Source organism: Setaria viridis, chromosome 5 (genome assembly GCF_005286985.2).
Source record: "Setaria viridis chromosome 5, Setaria_viridis_v4.0, whole genome shotgun sequence".
NCBI lineage: Eukaryota > Viridiplantae > Streptophyta > Magnoliopsida > Poales > Poaceae > Setaria > Setaria viridis.
The window spans coordinates 37,019,290-37,039,523 of NC_048267.2; the positions used below are offsets into that span (position 1 = coordinate 37,019,290).

The 20,234-nt window shown below is 46.7% G+C and overlaps 5 protein-coding genes across 6 annotated transcripts; 2 read left to right on the forward strand and 3 right to left on the reverse strand.

The window, feature by feature from the left end:
* The first annotated feature begins 135 nt into the window (after nucleotides 1–135).
* On the forward strand, nucleotides 136–2,917 carry LOC117857645 (protein CHLORORESPIRATORY REDUCTION 7, chloroplastic). Its single transcript, XM_034740426.2, has 3 exons — nucleotides 136–333; nucleotides 2,271–2,371; nucleotides 2,479–2,917. The coding sequence occupies exons 1-3, from the start codon at nucleotides 267–269 to the stop codon at nucleotides 2,749–2,751; spliced, it is 441 nt and encodes a 146-aa protein (XP_034596317.1). The 5' UTR covers nucleotides 136–266; the 3' UTR covers nucleotides 2,752–2,917.
* Nucleotides 2,918–5,120: 2,203 nt separating this feature from the next.
* LOC117857641 (exocyst complex component EXO70E2) lies at nucleotides 5,121–8,230 on the forward strand. 2 transcript variants are annotated; one of them, XM_034740421.2, is made up of 2 exons: nucleotides 5,121–5,433; nucleotides 6,100–8,230. In XM_034740421.2, the coding sequence occupies exon 2, from the start codon at nucleotides 6,117–6,119 to the stop codon at nucleotides 7,941–7,943; it is 1,827 nt and encodes a 608-aa protein (XP_034596312.1). In that variant the 5' UTR covers nucleotides 5,121–5,433; nucleotides 6,100–6,116; the 3' UTR covers nucleotides 7,944–8,230. The 2 variants fall into 2 exon arrangements, with proteins under 2 accessions (XP_034596312.1, XP_034596311.1); XM_034740420.2 differs by having other exon boundaries at nucleotides 5,122–5,433; nucleotides 6,103–8,230.
* A 169-nt stretch (nucleotides 8,231–8,399) lies between these two features.
* Nucleotides 8,400–11,500, reverse strand: LOC117857644 (uncharacterized). Its single transcript, XM_034740424.2, has 3 exons — nucleotides 9,767–11,500; nucleotides 9,318–9,659; nucleotides 8,400–9,232 (listed from the first exon to the last, which is right to left on the reverse strand). Exons 1-3 carry the CDS (start codon nucleotides 10,061–10,063, stop codon nucleotides 8,723–8,725), a joined length of 1,149 nt encoding a protein of 382 aa, XP_034596315.1. The 5' UTR covers nucleotides 10,064–11,500; the 3' UTR covers nucleotides 8,400–8,722.
* A 132-nt stretch (nucleotides 11,501–11,632) lies between these two features.
* LOC117855374 (PLASMODESMATA CALLOSE-BINDING PROTEIN 2) lies at nucleotides 11,633–13,111 on the reverse strand. Its single transcript, XM_034737717.2, has 4 exons — nucleotides 12,738–13,111; nucleotides 12,356–12,598; nucleotides 12,220–12,253; nucleotides 11,633–12,104 (listed from the first exon to the last, which is right to left on the reverse strand). Exons 1-4 carry the CDS (start codon nucleotides 12,916–12,918, stop codon nucleotides 11,870–11,872), a joined length of 693 nt encoding a protein of 230 aa, XP_034593608.1. The 5' UTR covers nucleotides 12,919–13,111; the 3' UTR covers nucleotides 11,633–11,869.
* Nucleotides 13,112–16,091: 2,980 nt separating this feature from the next.
* On the reverse strand, nucleotides 16,092–18,707 carry LOC117858050 (glutathione S-transferase 1). Its single transcript, XM_034741034.2, has 3 exons — nucleotides 18,457–18,707; nucleotides 17,465–17,513; nucleotides 16,092–16,757 (listed from the first exon to the last, which is right to left on the reverse strand). Exons 1-3 carry the CDS (start codon nucleotides 18,604–18,606, stop codon nucleotides 16,318–16,320), a joined length of 639 nt encoding a protein of 212 aa, XP_034596925.1. The 5' UTR covers nucleotides 18,607–18,707; the 3' UTR covers nucleotides 16,092–16,317.
* Between the last annotated feature and the right edge of the window lie 1,527 nt (nucleotides 18,708–20,234).

The window sequence follows — 20,234 nt, forward strand, 5'->3', positions numbered from 1 at the left end:
ACCCCCCCACCCCCCAAAAAAAAAAAACTGTGCAATCGTACTCACCGGCTGGTGTGTGTTGAAATGCAACTGGAAAGCAGTGGTTCAGTGGTAGCATGTCCCTATCTGTCGTCACTGGGAAGGAACCAGTCTTCTCTCTAGATAGACGCTCTTGTCACCAATCTCAATGAGGATAACCTCAAAGAGGGCTTCTGAAAAGCTTCAGGTTGGGGAGCCATTGAAGGGATAAAGAAGATTTCAGGCCACACAACCTGAGCGAAGGAAGAATGGAAACGGCGGCGGCGACCGTAGCCCGGCCACCGGAGTGCGGCTCCACCGGCGGACTGCTCAGTGGTAACGTCAGTTTCCCAACCACTCTTATCCTCTGTTCTGCTGCTCAAGCAACACGCTGCACACCATGGTTCTCCGTGTTAGAGCATCACAGTCACTGCATACAAGGACCAACATGCCATAGTATAGTAGTTTAAACTGATAAACTGAATGCGCACTAGATTGTGACTGGTTTGGTTAGAGTTTTTTTTAAAAAAAAAAATCGGCATCTTGAACAAGTCATCTCTAGTCTGCTTAAACAAACTGTCCATACTTGTAACTAAACTGCACTGCTGAAAGTCTAGGGACGACTTCTGAGGGATATTGCAGTTTTATTCTAGCAAGACCCGGCCACAAATTCATCAGATAATATCTTTGGAATTTGACTGATTGTGTGCACAAGCACAAGCCTTTTGACCAGGACTTGGCAAGAGAAAGAAATTCAGTCTCGTCCTGCAGTTGGTAACCGAAGTATGTAAGCTAAGACTACATTCGCTAGAACTCGAGAAACACAGACTAAAACAAGAATCAACCCTCCAACATTTAGCATCTTCTCAGCATGGAAATGTTTTGGAAAGAGGGTTGCGCTGATCCCCCAACTTTGGCACGGGAAATCAACACCTGGCACTTCAAAACCAAGTCCACTTTTGAACCGGGCAAACCTTTTGAAAAGGCCCTGTTGGCGCAAATTCGGGGTCAACATACGAAAGCACCAGAGCGTGCAGGTTGCGAACAGACCGAACAGTAGTGATGCTGCTCAGACCGGTCAAAAACCAGTCTACAACCCGGTTGGACCAGTTTCCTAGAATTTTGCCTAGATCGATCATTTGAAGGGATAACTACCATACTTACATGATGGAAGATAGCTAGGTTTACGAGCAAACCAGCAAAGGGATAACCAACGTACTTACATGGTGAAGAACGACTAGTTTATGAGCAAACTAGCAAAGGTTGTCAATGCTCTCGCTCCGGAGGGACCCCGTCAGGGTGTGGACGTCGCTGGCGTGCTCTAGGTCAACCAGCAAGCCTAGGACGCAATCTTTGGTCGTGGAGATCAGTAGACGAATAGCATGGAAGTTGGAAAAAGAATTTAGGAGATAAAAAGTAAATACATAGTAGATTGATTCGATTGGGTTGTCTTCAATCAGTTGTGGCCCTTTAGATTTATATAGGGTGGGGAGGTCTTGCCCCAGTAGGTGTCGAATGTTATACAAATCCCGTATCAAAATACAACTCCTAACTCGAATTAGGCTGGTCAAACTGGTCGGACCGCCCATTTAAACCAGTCTAACCGGTTAGCACGGGGTTAAATCTTACCAAAGCCATAACTCATTCATCCGGACTCCAAACTGGACGTTCTACATATGCATTTTGATTGTCTCGACGAGATCTACGCAATGGTGAAGTCCAATCAGAGATTTGACAATGTTAGTAGAACCGGTCTGACTGGTTTGTAGATCGGCTTGCCCAGATTCAGACAACAAACTCCTATGATGCCAATTTTAGTCTCGAACGGGTCCATAGAAAACTTTCTGGGTCATACTCCTGCATATGAAACCAAACGCTTTTCCACGAGTAGTCAAGCAGTGCTACCACTTCAATGTTTCTCTTGGCATTTTTCATGGCCCATAAAAAACTTTCTGGATCATGGTGGGCAAGTTCTGCTCCTGCATATGAAACCAAACGTTTTTCCACGAGTAGTCAAGCAGTGCTACCACTTCAATGTTTCTCTTGGCATTTTTCATAGCCCATAAAAAACTTTCTGGATCATGGTGGGCAAGTTCTGCTTCTGCATATGAAACCAAACGCTTTTCCACGAGTAGTCAAGCAGTGCTACCACTTCAATGTTTCTCTTGGCATTTTTTCATGCACCCACCACCGCTGACCACGCTAGCATTTCTCAAGAGTCACAGCGTACAGCTGCACATCGAACTGCACCTGACGTGTCTCCTCCTACGCAGGCAGGAGGAGGTCGCTGCTGCCCCACCGGCGATCTGGTGCCGTGAGCTTTTCCACAGCCTCGCTGAAGCGACCTCCGAGAATTCAACACCACGGATCCCAGGTCCAAGTCTTGCCATGGAGTAACTTCGTCTCTACGGAGAAAGTGAAAAGTATTTTACTACGCCTGCCTGAAAGTAACCGCGCGAGCTCATCATTTTCTTTGGGTAGGTTTGCGCGGCGCGGAGGCGGCGAGCGGACATCCAGTCGGACACGTACGTGCTGATTGAGCCCGGCATGGAGGAGGAGTTCGTGTCCCGGGAGGAGCTGGAGGCGAGGCTCAAGGGCTGGCTGGAGAAGTGGCCCAGGGACGCGCTGCCACCCGACCTCGCCAAGTTCAACACGGTCGACGACGCCGTCTCCTACCTCGTCAGGGCCGTGTGCGTGCTCGAGATCGACGGTGAGGTCGGGTCCGTGCAGTGGTACCAGGTCGAGCTAGAATAGTCGGGGGTGTCATGGCTGTGCAGCTCCTTCTTAACGTCCTCCTAAGAGTGTAACATTCCCGGGGAAAATTCCCAAACCTGGATTGGAAGACACAACTACTCTCAACTTGTACCGTGCAAATTGCAAAGGGTCAATTGATGATGCAGGCCTTTCCCACTCGAGCAAACTGAGCGAGTTTGGTTGTTTCGGATTATTATTCATGTCAGATGGAGTATTTACGATAGTCCCTCGATTAATATTTTTCTATGGCTTAGAATCCCAATACCACTTTCATTATTATTTGAATATTATCCTAATCTGTACAGAGGGAGTTGCAACTACTCCGCAACTATTCCTTTATTTGAGGAGGGGAGTGAATTATTAGGTTGTTTCAATAATTTATTAATAATTTATTGAAAAGCCTGCCGGATCACCATTTTCTTAGGGCTCTCCAATGTGTGGTTCTTAGCTGGTACTATGTTTTTCTCTCTCTTATGGAACCAGGACCTATACACTGTGAAGCTGATTCTATATGGAACCAGATTCCATACATAGAACCAAGTCCCATGCAATATAATATAGGGAAAATGGGAGAGAGAAGAGAGATGGAGGGCTGCGGGTTCCATATTCATAGATTCAACCTGGTTCTATACATTGGAGCTAATACAACATGTGATATCAAATCAGTTAGATCCCACCTTAGAAACAGGGTGCACCTATACATTGCTGGTGCCCTTGCTAACTCTCGTAACATGTTAGTTGACTCTCGTAACATGCTAGTCGGATCGGGGAACGGAGATCTACCACTCCAACGGGCGCTCCTATCCCAATCCTATACCCACCGGACCTGGTTCCATACGCTGTGAGGTCGGTTCTATCGAAACGAAACACAGAACCGGGCTCCCATGCATGGGAGCGGGTTCTACAGAATAAAAAATTTGATCTCCTCCCTCAACCCACCTTTCTCTCTCCTGCCGTCGCTGCTCCCGCCCGCCGCCTGGATGAAGCCGAGGTCGAGCAGATCCGTCTGGACGAAGCTGAGGCCATGGCACCGCTCCGAGCTCGCCCGCGCTGCTGTTCCGGCCGCCTCCTCGCGGTGCTACCTTCGACCCCGCCGTCTGCGGTGCTTCCTGGATGCCTCGTCCACGGCCACACCTGCAACCCCAGCATGCGTTGCTGCAGCATGAAGGTTGGGGGCGTCGCTGACTGAGGATGGACGGAGGAGCGTCGTCACCTGGCCTCGTTCGGCCTCCGCAGCAATGGCGTCTGGAACGAAGGGGCCGCTTCACTGGAGGCTATCTTCTCCGAATCCGGCACCATAGCCTTCAGATCCAGCCGCTAGGTGTTTGATTTGTGCCTTTTTGGGGAGTAGGTTGGGAGGATTTGAGGCAGATCAGAACTGGGAAGGGAAGAGGATGGAGACAACAAGAAGAGGAAGCGGCGTGCTGCCGGTTGCCTCCATGGGGAAGAAAGGGGTAGTTGAGAAGAAATTGATTTTCTTATTTATATGTGGGTCCCACTCAAACCATGTAACCGGCTCTTTCCTGTACATTGGAGACGTCCATGGACCTTACTTTTATTTGTTTCGTCTTCTTCCTCCCTCCCTCTCACCTAAGGTCGCTCCTACTACCCTTTGCACCTCTCCTCCAGCTCGGTCCAATCTACCTCCGCCGTTACTACCGACCGCTGCACCAATGCCGGCGACCGGATCCACTAGTGGGGCTCGAGGTCTTTCACCCGCTACGGTGAGCCGAGCTCGCCCTACTATGCCCTCCTCTGGCCGCCAGTGACGCACCAAACAAGCGCCGCTCGATTCCGCCTACATCCGTCACCCCGCCCTGCCCCGGCACGCTGCATCCCGCCGCTCATCTAGGCATGTATTTAAGAAATTAAGAGGGAGCATAATGGAGAGAAGGAGATGGAAGAAAAAAAATAAAGAAAATAGAATGCATGTCATGAAAATAATAGAGGGAGAGAATTAGAAGCTATTTTGCTAACATAAAAAAATAAAGGCAGCCTCATTTAGCATTTGTAGGGTCTGATTTGGGGCTAACGTTGGAATTACTCTAACACAAAAATAAAGGTCAGTGGGACCAGGCCAGTCACAACAGGGAGGAAGAGCCGGTGGCAGGCAGTCGCTACTACAGTCAGCAGCAGCGCAAGCCGGGCTCTCCCAGAGTCCCAGTCCCAGTCCCAGCCAGCTGGTGCGAAAGCTCGCGCCCTCTCCGTTTCCACAGAACGGTCGCGTTTCCGTTGGAACGGAACGCGACGGCCTGTCGTCCTTGACTCCTTCGGCGAGAGGGACGGACAGGAACAGGGGCGAGCGAGGGCAACAAGAGAGCGGGAGACCCGGGCGCCACGGCACCCCCGTTCCAATTCCGTCCGCTGACCATCCCCGTCCCCATCCCCTCGCCGTCGTCTTCCGCAGAGGCCCCCCTCCCCCTGCCGTCGCCGTCGCTCCCTCGGGTTGACTTGACTTGTACTGTTCCACACTACACCACACCCCTCCACTGACCACCACCCCAATAATCGCATTCCATTCTCCTCCTCGCTTTTGCACTTTGCGCCTCTTTCTCTCTTCCTCTATCCTTCCTCCCGCCAGACTCTGAAGATTGCTTCGGTCGAGTTCTGAATCTGGGATTGTGGCGGCTTCGTAGGCAGCCGCCGGAATCCGCAAAGAGCGGCAGCTCCTCGGTGTCGGCGGTGAGTCTCTTCTTCTTGCTTCGTAAGGGTTCCTTGCAGAGTTTCTTACTGTTTGCATCATGTGTTCCAGTTAATTTTTTCCATCGAGTTTGGTCTCGCTTTAATACGAGATATTTATGGCCAGATTGCCCGTGTGGGGACTTTTACCCCCAAGAAGTGCTATATGCCTCTAGTTAGTGCGAGAAATTTTGCCAACTGTTCTTGGAAATAAGAGGAACCTGCCCTGTTCTTGCTGTTGAACCAGAGCAAACTGGATCATTAAACCATCGGGCTGGTGGAATCTTATATGATCAAATTTTCTCCAATATTTTTTCTTGAGAGAAAAATAAGGAAGTGAGAAAAAGGAAATGACTGGGTAAAGAAAGAACAGGATAATTAGTTTGTAGTTGTTCTAGTCCCTATCACCTTAACTGTGATGTTACCTCTATTCACCCTTTTTATTTTCAATTTCTACGTTACCTTTGCTATTTATATGGCTGTGCTTGCACTGCTTGAAAATCATGTTTGGTTTTCGTGAATCAGTGTTTAATTGTCTACTTCCATTTATTTGTCACTTTATGTTTTTCTATTATATGTACTTATTTGCATCAGTAGCTTTCCGAAATTCCATTATTAATTCTGAAATATATTGGAGTTAGACCTGATCTTTGTGCTAAACAAATGAAGCAGGGAAGGTCCATAACATGATGGCTGCGGAGTTAGTTAAGCAGTACTCAAACATCACTTTGGGAGAAGACAGTGAGATATGTGATATTAAACATGCGCTTAAGGCATTGAGAAAGAAGATCCTTAGTTTGGATTTTGACAACTCTATGCATGTCCATGATCCACAGGACTCATTTGAGTACTTGGAAGTGCTGTACAAAATCAGACGACTGTCTGAAAGGTTAAGGAACCTAGACCCTTGTGGAGAAGCCAAACAGCTGGATGAACTCACTGTGTATGCCGATGACCTTTCTGAAATGGCAATGGCAAGGCTTGAAGAGGAATTTGTTTATCTTCTGACACATTACAAACAGCCATTAGAACAGGAAGTTCTCTCTTTTCGCTCTACAGAGGATGGCAGTGTGGAAGACTTTTCAAGCAGCTCATTCAGCGAGGAACAATCAGAAGGGAAGGCAACACCAAATGATGTCGCTGGAGGACCGGAGTATCTTGTTCCTGATTTGATTCAACCCGGTGCACTCTCTGCTGTCAAGTCCATTGCTAAATTTATGTTCCTGAATGGCTATGATAAGGAGTGTTGCCAAGCTTATATAAACTCACGGCAGAATGCAATAGATGAGTACTTTGCATCTCTTCGTCTGGACAAGCTCAGTATAGAAGAGCTTATGAACACAAGTTGGACCAAACTGAATATTTTAATAAGGAGATGGAACCGAGCAATGAGGGTTTTTATCCGAGTCTACCTTGCAAGTGAGAAGCGCCTTAGCAATCATATCTTTGGTGAACTTACAGATTCAACTGCTGACTTGTGCTTCTATGAGATTTCATTTAACTCAGTAATACAACTTCTGAGCTTTTATGTATCTGTAGCAATTGGTCCTCCAAAAACGGAAAAGCTTTTTCGTTTGCTTGATATGTATGAGGTCCTGAATGATCTTCTCCCTGAAGCTGAATCCCTGTTTGAATCAGGATATGATGATATGATCTTGAATGAGTATCATGAAGCACTACTGCAGCTGGGAGAATCTGCAAGAAAGACATTTGCAGAATTCAAGTATGCCATCCAATCATACACTTCATCAAATGCAGTGGCTCGTGGAGAAGTGCATCCACTTACAAAGTATGTTATGAACTACATAAGGGCTCTCACAGCATACAGCAAAACTCTTGATTCAATTCTCAAGGACACAGATCGAAGACACCTGCATCTTGCTTCTGACATTCAGTTGATGGCGAATGCATATCCTAATTTCACAGCAACAGCTTTGCATCTACAGTCTGTTGCCGCAATTTTGGAGGCAAATGTTGAAGCTGGTTCTAGACTGTACAGAGATGATCGATTGCAGAATATCTTTATGATGAACAACATCCACTACATGGTCCAGAAAGTGAAGAACTCGGATCTCAAAAGCTTTCTTGGCGATGACTGGATCCGGGTTCACAACAGAAAGTTTCAGCAGCATGCTATAAGATATGAGAGGGCGTCATGGAACAGTGTCCTCTCTTACCTGAGTGATGATGGCTTGTGCGCTGCTGGTGATGCTGCTTCTCGCAAAACCATCAGGGAGAAGATAAAAAATTTCAACCTATCCTTTGAAGAGGTTTATCGAGTTCAGACAGCATGGTCTGTCCCAGATGACCAACTTCGTGATGATGTCCGGATTTCAATATCGCTGAAAGTTATACAGGCCTATAGGACATTCGTGGGAAGATATGGAAGCGTCCTTGATGGCTCAAGGCATCGAGATCGTTACATAAAGTATAGACCCGAGGATTTGGAGACACTTTTGCTAGATCTTTTTGAAGGAGCTCAAAAGTCACTGCTGCATTCTTGTCGAGCGTGAAGCTTAAACCAGTTCGTCGAAGAGATGCATCAGCCCCCTCCACCTTATTTTTGGTTTTCTTCTTTGGTTTGTATTATAGAATCATAGAATGTATAGTTGAATTATTATAGTGATTTGTTGTTTTGTCTGCACAACTTGCATAATTTTGCCTTTTGTTCGCAGCTCCTCTTGCTGCATAGAATTCCTTACAACATTGCAGAAGTTCAGAGGATGTTAGAAATAGCAATCTGTTGTTCCCAAAACTTTGATACCTGAGTATGTATAGTTTCTGAATGTTTTGGTACTGATACAGTAATCTTGCATCCTTGGTTCGTTTAATAATTTGCCTGCACTATGAAGGATATGTGTTGCTCTGCGGGTTCAGAATCAAATCTTTCAGTGTGATAAAGACAGATAGCTTCATGTATTACTGAGCTGTAAAGTACGAAAACAGCTCATCATAGCTGAAGAGTTCAGTGAAGTATGAAACAAACTTGGTACACTATCAAATGTTTGATAGAAATTACCAACCAAAATCAAAGAATTTAATCAAGCTCCCACCCCCTATATCTTCTACACTTTGTACATGATTTGGCCATGTTTTCTCCTAAAAGATAATCGTTAGGTATTTCTATTTCTGGAAGAACACATGCACATGCGTGCTCATAATTCCCTGCAATATTAATTAATCAGAAAAAAGGAGAGAAATGGAAGAACATAGAACTACCGCCACCCCTATCAAAAAATTTGCGTGGGCGAACGAATTGATAACGGTCAATCGAAACACTAGCCGTAGCCGATCACTTATTCTGGTCGTCGACGTCCTTGTTGAGGTCTGCCGGCGGCAAGAAGTAGTCCGTGGTGAGGCCGTGCACGTTGAAGTCGGCCTCCTCCACCGTCCACGTCTCCTCCAGCTTGCGCTTGTGGTTGACGGATCCCTCGCCGTAGCGGAAGAGGGTGACGGCGGTGTGGCCGCCGTGCGCGATGTTGATGCCGTCGATGTAGCGGTAGTCGGAGATGACGGACTCCATGCTGGTCTCCCAGAAGATGTTCTCGCTGCGGCGGGCGCCCTTGCCGGACTTCATGCGGAGCAGGTGGGAGTCCTCGAGCTGGATGAGCAGCCCCGTGCGCTGGCTGAAGTAGCCCCACACCGTGTGATGGATGATGTCGAACGCCGGCGCGCTCCGCGCCCGCAGCGTCATCGCGCCGGCCTCCAGCTTCAGGATGAAGCACTCCTCGCCGTTGAGGATCTTCTCGCCAATGCACACCGCGTCCGAGAAGAGGTTCGCGATCGAGCGCGGGTCCAGGCCCTGCAAACGAGGTTGGCGATTGGAGATGATGCATCTTGATGAATGGAATTTGCATGTGCCTGGCCCTGGATAATGCTTTTATTACCTGGAGGGAGCGGCGGAGGGGACGCGGCGGGCCGCGGGAGACGTGGGACTGCTCGGCGGCGGACTGGCGCCAGGCGACCTTGCCGTCGCTGCCGGCGCTCATCTTGTGGCCGGCCATGATGAGCTCGAAGAACCAGACCTCGGGGGTCTTCTGCCAGAGCACGAAGCCGCCGACCTCGGCGCGGCCCTGCGCGGCGGTGACGTTCTGGTCGCCGAGGTGGAACTCGGACGCGCACATCCGGACCTTCCCCACGGCGTACATGCTCCGCACCCCCTGCAGCGCCGCCTGCCCACCCATCGCCGCGATGTACTGCTGGATGATGTACTTGGCCGTCGACGCTTGCTTTAATCCATCATCGCCGTTCACGCAACGCACCGGATCAATTCTATTTCTCAGATGATTACTGTGGACGCGTGCATGGCAGAGGATCATGATGATGGGTGGCTTACGATGGAGGAGTCGCGGATGGAGCGGCTGAAGGCGCGGTCGTGCGGGACTGGGCAGGGGATGAGCGGCGACCCGACGACGTTGAGGAAGAGCTGGAGCTCGGCGGTGGCGGAGGCGTGCCCGTCGACGGTGGCGCGGTCGAAGGCCTGGTTCTTGAGCCACGCGCGCATGTTGGCGCCCCCCGCGCCGCGGCGCTTGTCGGCGCCGGGGGCGTTGATGAGCATGTCATCGGGGATGGGCACCTCCAGCACGGTGTCCAGGGAGTCGTCGCGGTCCAGGTTCGGGCACAGCTTCCTCATGGCACGGCCGCCGCGTTGTCGCGCCGCGCATCAATGCCACCGATCCGTTCGTGGGGTGCGGACGGGCAAGCGCGCGGGTGTAGCAGAGCTAAGCTAGCGCGTGCCTGCCGGAGACAGGGGAGAGAAAAGAAGAGAGAGAAACAAGCGGGAGAACGGGAGGCCAGGAGCCGGAACATGTAGAAGGTGGCAATGGCGGAGGCATGCAGTGGAAGCGAGGAATAAGTGGATCGCGCAAACAACGGGGGCAGTGTTGAGGAGGCGAGGAGCTAGTGCTCGAGCCTCCGGAGGGGAACGCAGGCGCGTCCTGCTTTCGCGCTGGACGCGCGGACAAGCATCCGCGCCATGGTCATCACTCATCAGGCCATGCATTGAAGTCAGATTTTCCTCCACATAGTTTCCAACACCGACATGGAACTCTTTTGGTCCTGTTTGGTTTAAGGCATGCAGATATTTACCTTTGAGATTAGCACAGCTAGGCTCAATTCCTACGAAATCTCCAACCACTACTGGTCTTGGCACAATCAGTGTCACCGGAAACGTGTTAATGGTGACATGTTCCTAGCTTGGCCCAGGAAAATAGGAAATTGTTCCCATTCTGGTAACGCTGGAACAATCATGCCCTCTATCTTATCAAAACTTGGTGGCGCAACCCATAGAGTTACGCTTCATTCATTCCGTCAAATCATAATAGTTGGGTTAATAATTCGCGACTTTAAATCAATGCACTACTGTCCTCTTCTCTAGTTTCGTTGTATACTCCAAGTTTTGGCTGGTAGATCCTGCTCCAGCAAGTATCCTGTGGCGACTGGCTCCACATCCTAGTAATCTCTGCAAAGAGTGGGCATTTGGAAGTAATCTTTGCATGGCACTACGCTACTGTTCTTCAATGATGAGATCAGACAGTCTGAACACTTAACTTCAGCAAATACTCCATCAGCAGCATTGGGTGTGTTGGGTACCTCTTGACGTACTGAACTGGCTTGCCGATTAAACTCCATCCCTTGCAGATTTCTCGGGCATTCAAGTAGTCAATATACTCCCCCGTCCTATAAGTTGTTTTAGGATTGTCCTAAGTCAAACTTTTCTAAGTTTGATCAGATTATAGAAAAACTACATGTATTTATGGTATGAAATAATTGTCATTAGATTTATTATGAGATATATTTTTATAATAATCTATTTGATGCCATAAATATTGATACTTTTCTCTATAAATTTGATCAAAGTTAAGAAAGTTTGACTTAAGACAAACTAAAACGACTTGTTTTTTTTTTGGGGACGGAGGGATTTGACTTAGTTTTTTTTTGGGACGGAGGGAGTAATTCCAAAACTTGCTGAATGCCGTGTATTAGCTAGTTGGGCAAGCTAGCTCTAAAAACTCTGTCCATGTCAGCCCATTGGCCCGTCTCTTTTTTCGACGAGCAGAGCTGCAACGGCGCAGCCTGTTTGTAGTCTCGAAACAAATCGTACATTTCGTCGACAGTCAGGCCAAATTATTCAGTACACGAGCAGCTATGAATCAGTATGAAAGTAAAACACACGATGGCACGAGCAGGAGCGGTGAAACACTGAAACGTAACAGAATCTAGACTTCATGTGAAGTGGTACTAATCAAACTCGATCCATTTCCACGGACCGCATGGCCGCATGGGGCGGAAGTAGAATAAGTTAAACCAGCGAGAAATTAAACATGAGAGCAGAAGAACGAACAATAGCCGAAGCCCTCGTGTGCCCCGGAGGATTACAGAGGAGGAAATGGCGCTTCCTGACGCTGCTCGGCTGCCTAGTGATCCAGCAAGTCTGTCACTAGCGCACCAAGAAAGCCAGGACGGAGACGACGGCGAGGAGGAGGACGTGGCGACCAGCGAACGCGGCGGCGGTGGCAGCGCTGACGAAGCTGGGTGTGGGTCCAGACGCGCCGACCGGTGTCGTGAAGGTCCCTCCCATGCTGGGCGTCGTGGCCGGGTTACTTGTGGAGCCTGGCGGCGACGTGCCGGTGCCGGCGCCGGCGCCGGTAGAGTTGCCGCTTGTCCCCGCTTCGCTGCATTCGATGCACAACGGAGACGAGAGCAGCAGAAGAACACGTCAGTCCTGTGATCATTGTTTCCACCAGCGAACAGCACTGCTTGGTCGCTACGACTAAGAATCAAACGCACCTCGGAGTCGCAGGGTATTTGCAGGTTCCAGAGCCTGCAACCGGCAGCAAAATACGGTTAGATCACGAGCGGGAGACGCTGCAGAGTCAGTCATGTATGTGACGGCGAGGAAGGGGATCGGAGAGCGTTGCGTTACTGGGGTCTGTGTCGGTGAGGTTGGCGGTGCCGCCGAAGTCGCAGGTGGCGCCGCTGGCCTGGCTGTTCCGCTGGAAGTAGCTGTTGGCGGCGTAGGAGCAGTGCGCTTGCACCGAGGTGGGGCTGTAGCACGGCCCGGTCGGGAGCACGGCGGCGCAGTCCGCGCCGTGCCCGCACGCGTAGTCCAGCGTCTTCTGCAGCGCCGTGTCCGTGGCGTCCGACCGGCACACGCACCACGCCCCGTCTGCATGCATATTCATGCGCCACACGGGGCACACAAGCAAATTGTTATTTTCATAGTACAGGTATACGAAGAGAATCTCGATCGATCGATACGGGCATGGAAGGCTATCTGTGGACAACGAGGTAGCGAGATGCCTCACCTGATCCTCTGAACGCCATGGCCAGCAAGAGCAGCAAGAACACCGGAGTTGCCATCCTTAGAGCGTGGAGGCTGTTCCGGACACTTGACGGGGAGCGCCCCCCCTTTCTCTCTCTAGCTCGGCGCCGCTGAATCCGCGCTGTGCTAGTAGTAGTAGAGCGCGGCGCGGCGTCAGACTCCATTTATTGGCAGTCACCAATGGCCGCGCCCATTTTTCTGCCCATTTCGGCCATCCTGCAGGCTGTCGCGCTTTGGACGGAGCTGCGCCCGCCCCGTCGGCGTTCGCGGCCGGCTGTGTGTTTTCTGGCTGCTTTGGGGCCGGGATGACGAGCCATCCGTGCTCCAAAGCAAAAACACCAAGCAAAGTTGCTTGTGTGCTTTGAAGTGGCAGGCTGCTAGTGCTAGCCAGATGGCTCGAGGCCATTAGTGTGGAGCCCTTTTATCCCCTCTTTGGAGAAGCAAAGCTATGTGTACATGTCGGCTTCTCTGTGGAGAGCAACAAAGTTGTACATCCATGCGATACTTTCCGTCGTGGAAGATGTAGAGGAAAAAAAGATGTACTCCGTATCTGCAATCTGCTCATGCCTGCATAGGTTTGAGCTTCTCTACTCATGATGCTAACCCCGCAACAGTCACAGGGTTTGACTTGCATTATCTCACCATCACATTTGTAGTAGTAGTTCAAAAGAGAGACTGCTCCTAAAAAATTGAACAGTTCTGAACAGATACATAAACCCACCTTGAGAAATTCGCAAAGGAAACCTTCCATCTATTATTTTCAGTTTCCAGGCAAAGCAGCAAGCTGATTCGTGTTGCTAAACATGCCATCTGCATTTTTAAGGACATATCGATTGAACCATCCAGACTTCAGTACCAATTGGACCATGCACAACGGATTTGTTATGATAACAGCAAACCTGGCCGGTCACCACTCAAGACACAAATGAGAAATCCTCTCCAAGCACCTAACAGAGTTTATTATCATAAGTTCCCAAGACAAGAGCATAGGAATGATCATTTCAATAAACAAGACCGGATCACAAGCATCTACCACAAACCATTTTTTGAAGATGTTATATTGAAAAAGAGGGAACGACCCAAGAGGTCGGCAACTACAAACGACTCTGCCATTTACAGCTGGAGAGCAGCCGCATCTCAAAAGAAGACACAAAGCAACTCAACTCAAACTCGTCCCAGTAAGCCAGGTGCTTCGCCCCTGCCATAATCCAATTCGATGCCTCACTCTTTTATGATCACAAAGGAAGGTACCTCTACATGATCGAAAATGTGTGTATTGCGCTCCTTCCAAACTTCCCGCATGTTAGGATGATAAGGGATCTTAGCCCCTTGCACGACAATCTTGTGCTCCTGTCGCACAAACCATGAAGATTCAACATTGAAGGCACACCATAACAGCACCTTGAACAAACAAACACCAAGACAGAACTCTAGCTTATTCCAAGCACCACCTGTGTTAGGACAACCATCTCAAACAGATCCATCAACCTGTGCTCCCGCACGAGCTAATATTTTTAAAAACTATTATATTTAAAAATTATTTAGAAATTAGGCTCTTACTACTCTCTTATTTATTTAATATTGTAACTCAATACTCATATAGATATGTGTACTTATATTAATAGTTGTGATTGATTTTTAATTAGTAATTACTCTACACTTTTTTCAATCCACATTCACATTTTTTTCATTTTGTATTGCACTATCATATATTGTGTTTAGCATTAAAATTAACATTTTTCATCGCTTCGTTACATACATTAAAAATAGTTTACATGGTGACACCCACCATGTGTAGATAGCTTAACTTAGTATTTCTATATTAACAACGACACAAATACGTAATTCAAATTCATATATTAGTTTAGTTTTGGACATTTATGTATGATGAACACATATATAATTAGATTAAGATTTAGGTTTTTATTTTAGGTTATTTTTAGTAATGACATAACTTAGATACAAATCTGGAATAGTATTTGATGTTGTGTTTTGTAATGATATGCATGGGTAAATTAGACGAAGATTATGTGGTTATTTTTAGATTATTTTTTATTATGGTAGAGCTAGGTAATTTAGATATAGGTTTAGAATGATAGTGTTGGGTAACATTATAGAAAATATAATAGATTATTAACTACGATTATTAGAGTTTATATGATCGATGTTCGAAGTTTCTGCTTTTTGTAAGAATTTCTAGAGTTTATATTTTTTTTCTAGCATATCTCATGAGAATTAATAATGCGGAGTCTCCAATTAAAAAATGAGATCACATCGCTACAAAACTGTTACCTAGAGGCTTGAGTTACCTCTCATTTATTAAGTATTCCAACACAATACTTATATAAATATATACTTATTATTTTCATTCGATTATGATATATTTTAGTTAGTAATTACTTATAATTTTTCATCCACATTTATAATCTTTAACTTTTCACTTTGCATCATAGTTGTGTGTTTGAATTTGTTTAACGAACCCAAAGTTTAAGCTACAATTTTAACATAAAAATCTACATCCTCGTCACTTCCTTTATTTATTTATAAATGTTGACTACCTTATTATTATATTATATACTATTAGTGCAAAAAAATATGCAATTTAGAACCATATATTAATGTACATTGCGTTATATTTTTAATGATGGTGATTTTGATTCAAATTTAGAGTTACCCCGTATTATTTTTAATAATGACATATGTGGGTAATATAGACGCAAATTTAAAAGGTTAATTTTAATTTATTGTTTAAATATTAGTGGTGGGAAATTTAATTGCAAATTTAGGGGGTTATTTGAAATTATTATAATGGTATAAGTGGGTAATTTAGATGAAGGTTAGGTGGTTATTTTTTTATTTTATATAATGGCATAGAAGAAAATATAATAGATTCAATGGCTATGATGATTTGAGCCTGCCGATTGATGGCTAGATGTTTTTCTTTTTTTGAAAATTTCTAGGATTTCTCTCTTTTTCTAGAATGTCCGCCTAGGATCCTAGGTGATGCAGATGTTTTTCTTTTTTTTTTAGAATTTCTAGGATTTCTCTCTTTTTCTAGAATGTCCACCAAGGATCCTAGGTAGTATCACCTGAAAGTTTAAAAGAAGCTCCAATTAGTATGGTAAGACGATGAGTAATAGCGAGTAATAGTAAGATGGCTTCATCAAGCTCCAGTTTTCCCGCAAAGCAGCAAGCTGATCCATGTTGCTAGACATGATAGCATTTCCATTTTTTAGAAGGGCATATCGACTGAACCATACAGTGCACAATGGATTTGTCATGATAACAGCAAACCTGACCAGTGACCGCTGAAGACACAAAGGAGAACTCGTCTATGTGCAGTCACCAAACACAGTTTATTATCATTGCGTTCCCAAGACAAGAGCACAGGAATGCTCATTTCAGTACAATTCAAGACCAGATCACAAGAATCCTAGCACAGAGCATGAAAATTCAACATAGATGGCACATCATAGCAGCACAAAACCCGAAACAAGCAAACAGCGAGGCAGAACTCAGATTATTTTCCACGCACCACCTGCACTAGGAGAACCACTTCAAGCTTATGGCTTCATCAGAGCCGCAACCTTCTGAACAGATGGCCTCTCCATCAGGCTAGACCACCAGGCCTTCACATGAGGGTAACCATCAAGCACCGACGCGTGGGGCGTCGCAAACAAGCACAGGGTGGCAGAGACATGGTTAAGGTCAGCAAGGCTGAGGAAGTCTCCAGCCAGGTACTTGTACTTGGTCAGGCGCGCCTCGTACACCTCCAGCACCTTCTTCAGCTTCTCAAGGTTGTCCTCCACAACCTTCTGGTCAGTGGTTCCCCCAAGCATAGGACTGATGAGGCACTGGAAGAGGATGGCGTCCAGCACAGAGGTGTACTGATTAGCCTCCACCTCCATCCAAACATCCACCATTGCTGACTCCACGAGATTGCCTTCCTTCAACAGCTCAGGTTTGTTTTTACGGGCTGCATACTTGCAAATTGCACGCGATTCTGATAGGAAACATAAGAACAAGTTAAAGAAGATATAAAATCATTGGTAGATACAAAAGGATTCTACAGGAGCATTCAACTGTCTAAAACCTCTCAGAAAGTGATGATAAATAGAAAGAAAAAAAACATAACACCTCTTCACTTGATTAGATTTTACATCGAAATTATCCTGATGAGTGATCAGAATGCAAGTAGACAGTGTAAGTTTGATGTGTGTGCTTGAATAATCTTACTGGATTCAAGTTTGCAAATTATCACTTCTTTGGAACAATACCCACTCATCACTAAGTGACACCGCATGACGAGCCAGGACAAGTTGATTAAAAGTCAAGCATTGGGGTCCCTTTCAACTTTAGTTTTTATATGCAACATAATCCTAAATATAAAAATTATCATCATTGGACTGGTCCAAAAAAATATTGAAGTGTGTTACAAGTAGTTCCTATGGCACAACGACATTTTGCAATCAGACAGTATTTTTCATATTTAGGAATGTTTGAAAGTTGTTGGCTTCTTTTAGTCAAGGTCTCTGAACAACCCATGTGCTTAGAAAAGGCTGAGATACCTTTTCTTTTTTAAAAGGAAAACTTTGAAGTGCTAACCTCGTCATATGTTATGAAACGGGTAATAGTACCAAATAAACAAATAGTGACAACAACAATGTACAAGAAACAACTCAAAAGGATCTCCACGAGATAGGATCATACCCCAGATGCACAAGTCACCATCTTGCAAAGCTGGAACCTGACCAAATGGCTGCAGAGAAACAGATAATCGTGTTAAGATTCAGGACCTTGAGTCTAAAAACTCATGTTTTAGTACATTACATACTCGCTAGTTTAAATTTCCAATGAACTTATGATTGTGTAATCATATTATATTTCAGATAGGTGATACATGCTACGTTGTTTTATCATTAACAAGCTGATGACATACATATATTCAACAGACTTTTGTTTTATGTCAACGATAATTGTAGAGAAATATATAAAGGAGTTGTTCTCATGTATTAGTTTCCTTCTTGAAACGGTTTAAAGAGAACACACAATTGAGCATCTAATAAATTTGCAGATGTACAAGACTTTAGTCATTTCAGCGTACTAAACCAGTTACCAGTACAATGACCTTCAGTTTCTAAGCTTTTAACTCCCCAGATCCGAAATTCCCAGTGCCCTTTTCTCTCCCTTGCTAGCACTTGGTCAAATCAAGTGAGGAGCAATCCAGTGCATGAATCAAACCAAGCCAATAACAATTGGACCAGGACAAAGAGGGGCGAACTAGACCAGAGCAGCCGGCAGTCGATATCAACCTTCTTATTGGCCCAAATCGAGCATAACGGAATTTCAATCCACCTCGTCCAGCCCAAATCTTGACTATAGTCAAGAATGTAAAAAGTAACATTTGCGCACATATCTACACCGCACAGTTGGAGGTGGAGTACAAAGCATGATCCTCGGATATTTAAATCTCCTAAATCTTAAATCACCAACTCCCCCACCCCAAACCCTAGCCAATCCTAAACCCCGTTGAAACCACGACGAGAGGCTATGCGCGAGAGAAAATTCTGCCCAGTTAACCCGTCGATGATAGCGACCGCAGCACCACCAGAACGCGAACGGAGCACCGCCGCTGTATTTCCAGGCGGAAAAAGAAAAAGAAAACACAACATGAGAGAGAACGATCGGGGAATAATACGCACGTTGCGGGCGAGGTGCTCGGGGCTCTTGTGCTCGGCGGTGGCGAAGTTGATGGGCACGATCTCGTACTCGGCGCCGGCCTCCTCCAGCGCCACCGCGCACCTCGTCACGTTCCACGACATCGTCGCGCCGTACAGCTTCATCGGAGCCATGGCCTCCCGAACCCGACCTTCCTCTCTACCCTCCCCTGGGTTCTTCCTGGGATTCTCTCTCCTCGTGGAACTCGCTGCGCAGAGTGGACCATGGGGCCGGGCCCCCGTTTTAATAGACGAGCGACCGGCTGGGAGGGCGCAGCGGGTGCGGGTGTGCCTGTGGCTGTCGAGTGGAGTGGGAGAGGGGTAGGTGCGGTGGGCGTTAGCCAGCCCGTTGGTCAATGTTCCCGCGCGTCTAGATGCTTCTGTTCCGCTCTCGTACGAGTTTTTTTTATCTTGAATTTCTTTTTTCTCACAGGCAGGAGCCGACGCAAGTGATTACGCTCGGCTCGGTAGTGCGCCACCGCAGCGTCGAGATTCGCGTGCCCGTAACGTTGCTTTCTCCCGGCCGTAACGTTGATCCATAAACGGAGACGAAGAAAGGGTCCATTCATGTGGATGTGTGAGCAAACTGGACAGCTCAACGACCTCGGGGAGAAGGCTAGAGCTGGTACAGCAGGTTCGGTAAAACATCGCGAGCAACGACCTTGGTACGAACCTGCACGCTTTCTCGATGTCGATATATGTGATGATGTGTGTACAACGTTGCAACAGTGGCCTTAGCACGGGATCGACGTGACAGCACGTACTGGACTGTGAATAAAATGGAGTACGAATTAGCTCAGGGTTTTAATCGCGCGTCTTCTATTCCAGTGAAATGCAGAAACCTTCCAAAACAAGCATACGCATGCGATTCTCATTCCATCTATGGGGGTCGCCATATATGTGTTGTGATTTGCGAAGCTGTGTGAAGTACTCTTTTGCTGTTGACCCACTCGAGCACTACTCCATGTCGTCGCATGCATATTCTTGTTCGATCATGATGACGCTCAACACCCAACAGTGGCTGGTAGGCAACAAACAGCTGACAGGCACAGTACCTAACTGAAAATCATGGTCACGGATTTCTTTTCTGTTTATGTGTACCAGCATCTGGCAAAAGAGAGATAAAAGTCGCTTGACGACGCTTTGGCATCAATCCACGGAGAAGCACCGCCAATCGAGTGATTGATGGAATATATACATTATACAGATGGGAATAAAATGGCACGTTTAAAACTTACATGGGAAAAGCGCCTTCAGTAACAGTTCCTAGTCCCTTAGTACCAGTTGTACAACCAGTATTACTACTTCGGTACTAAGGGTGTCTTTACTACCGGATCAAATAACCGGTACTAAAGAGGGACCTTTAGTACCAGGCGTTTATACCAACCGGTACTAAATTGGCTGCCCCATCCCATGCGGCCGCGATCAGTGCTAAATATCTTTTTTTCTGTTTATTTTCTCATTTTCTTTTCTATTTCTTTATTCTATATTAGTATTTTTTTTTCTTCATACGTATTCTAGTTCCTTCCAAACTCCCCGTGTGTTAGGATGATAAGGGCTCTTAGCCCCTTGCACCACAGTCGCACAGATCATGAAGATTCAACATTGAAGGCACACCATAACAGCACCCTGAACAAGCAAACACTGAGACTCTGGCTTATTCCAAGCACCACCTGCGTTAGGACAACCATTTCAAACAGACTAGTCCCTCAACCCATGCTCCCGCACGGGCTAATATTTTTAAAAATTATTGTATTTGAAAA